The sequence below is a fragment of the Squalius cephalus genome (genome assembly GCF_949319135.1).
Source record: "Squalius cephalus genome assembly, chromosome: 14".
Classification (NCBI taxonomy): Eukaryota; Metazoa; Chordata; class Actinopteri; order Cypriniformes; family Leuciscidae; genus Squalius; species Squalius cephalus.
The window spans coordinates 35156839-35159338 of NC_137135.1; the positions used below are offsets into that span (position 1 = coordinate 35156839).

At 43.2% G+C, this 2500-nt stretch overlaps 1 protein-coding gene across 4 annotated transcripts in view; it reads right to left on the reverse strand.

Annotated features, from left to right (window-relative positions):
• The window catches only part of LOC307171717 (uncharacterized protein), a 22631-nt gene that overhangs the window by 6170 nt on the left and 13961 nt on the right, over window positions 1-2500 (reverse strand). For 3 of the 4 annotated variants that reach the window (XM_079893514.1, XM_079893512.1, XM_079893511.1), the window contains 2 exons: window positions 212-298; window positions 1-18 (listed from right to left, as the gene is read on the reverse strand). The exon at window positions 1-18 is cut by the window's left edge and continues 192 nt beyond it. In XM_079893514.1, coding sequence (XP_079749640.1) covers window positions 1-18; window positions 212-298 — 105 coding nt within the window. The remainder of the gene's footprint in view (window positions 19-211; window positions 299-2500) is intronic. The other variant, XM_079893513.1, reaches the window with a different exon arrangement.

The following is a 2500-nucleotide window of genomic DNA, read 5'->3' on the forward strand; positions in this document are numbered from 1 at the left end:
CCTTCTTATAGCTGTCGTCTGTGGAGAACCAGATAAACAACAGAGAATGATGGGTGGATAGACAGACAGATAGATAGACAGACAGATAGATAGATAGATAGATAGATAGATAGATAGATAGATAGATAGATAGATAGATAGACATACGGACAGACAGACAGATAGATAGATAGATAGATAGATAGATAGACATATCTAAAATATAACATACAGTCCTCACTGCACACCAGCGGCGGGGCCTGATGTTGCTCACAGTCCTGGTTATGAGTCTCCAGAACCTCCTTCTTAAAGCTGTCGTCTGTGGAGAACCAGATAAACAACAGAGATTGATGGGTGGATGGACAGATGGATAGATAGACAGACAGACAGACAGAAAGATAGATAGATAGACAGACAGATAGATAGATAGATAGATAGATAGATAGATAGATAGATAGATAGATAGAGTGAGGAAAATAAGTATTTGAACACCCTGCTATTTTGCAAGTTCTCCCACTTAGAAATCATGGAGGGGTCTGAAATTGTCATCGTAGGTGCATGTCCACTGTGAGAGACATAATCTAAAAAAAAAAAAAATCCAGAAATCACAATGTATAATTTTTAACTATTTATTTGTATGATACAGCTGCAAATAAGTATTTGAACACCTGAGAAAATCAATGTTAATATTTGGTACAGTAGCCTTTGTTTGCAATTACAGAGGTCAAACGTTTCCTGTAGTTTTTCACCAGGTTTGCACACACTGCAGGAGGGATTTTGGCCCACTCCTCCACACAGATCTTCTCTAGATCAGTCAGGTTTCTGGGCTGTCACTGAGAAACACGGAGTTTGAGCTCCCTCTAAAGATTCTCTATTGGGTTTAGGTCTGGAGACTGGCTAGGCCACGCCAGAACCTTGATATGCTTCTTACAGAGCCACTCCTTGGTTATCCTGGCTGTGTGCTTCGGGTCATTGTCATGTTGGAAGACCCAGCCTCGACCCATCTTCAATGCTCTAACTGAGGGAAGGAGGTTGTTCCCCAAAATCTCGCAATACATGGCCCCGGTCATCCTCTCCTTAATATAGTGCAGTCGCCCTGTCCCATGTGCAGAAAAACACCCCCAAAGCATGATGCTACCACCCCCATGCTTCACAGTAGGGATGGTGTTCTTGGGATGGTACTCATCATTCTTCTTCCTCCAAACACGTTTAGTGGAATTATGACCAAAAAGTTCTATTTTGGTCTCATCTGACCACATGACTTTCTCCCATGACTCCTCTGGATCATCCAAATGGTCATTGGCAAAGACGGGCCTTGACATGTGCTGGTTTAAGCAGGGAAACCTTCCGTGCCATGCATGATTTCAAACCATGACGTCTTAGTGTATTACCAACAGTAACCTTGGAAACGGTGGTCCCAGCTCTTTTCAGGTCATTGACCAGCTCCTCCCGTGTAGTTCTGGGCTGATTTCTCACCTTTCTTAGGATCATTGAGACCCCACGAGGTGAGATCTTGCATGGAGCCCCAGTCCGAGGGAGATTGACAGTCATGTTTAGCTTCTTCCATTTTCTAATGATTGCTCCAACAGTGGACCTTTTTTCACCAAGCTGCTTGGCAATTTCCCCGTAGCCCTTTCCAGCCTTGTGGAGGTGTACAATTTTGTCTCTAGTGTCTTTGGACAGCTCTTTGGTCTTGGCCATGTTAGTAGTTGGATTCTTACTGATTGTATGGGGTGGACAGGTGTCTTTATGCAGCTAACAGTGTTTGGAATAACGCCGTTTAAAAGAACGGCGTTAGGTAACTACGTTATTTTTTCAGTAACGGGGTAATCTAACTAATTACTTTTCCCGTCGTTACAACGCCGTTAACATTACTGGACATTAAATGCGGTGCGTTACTATGCATTGATTGAATAAACTGTGTAATCCGAACGCACCCCTGGCTCGCACAGCTAGTGATGAGGTGGGTTAATAAGGAGGTAAGCGATTATGTTTGGCTAAGGCAGAGTCATGTGTTTCATGGTAGCCAATCAGAGCCAGTGTTTTTACACACATGCCAGCACACGCGCCACACACACACACCCACACCAGCTAAACAGAGATTCGATCGGTGCATACATTTACACGGAGAATACACGGTATAAAAATAAATAAAACTAGCGTGCAATTTTAAATAATGTAATGCGGAACTACTGTTAGATACGCGAGAGAGAGAGAGAGAGAGAGAGAGAGAGAGAGAGAGAGAGAGAGAGGCGCAGGCGCGATCGAAAAGTCGCAAAGTGTTTACATTTGTGTGCGTGCGTGCGTGTGTGTGTGTGTGTGTGTGTGTGTGTGTGTGTGTGTGTGTGTGAGGCGCGGACGCGATCGAACAGTGGAAACATAAAAACATTCCGTAATTTTGTTTATACAGGACATTCAAACTGCAAAGTGTTTCCAAATTCTTTGACATAGGCCTATAGCAACTTTTTTTTTTTAACAGTAACGCAAATAGTTACTTTCCCTGGTAACAAGTTACTTTTAT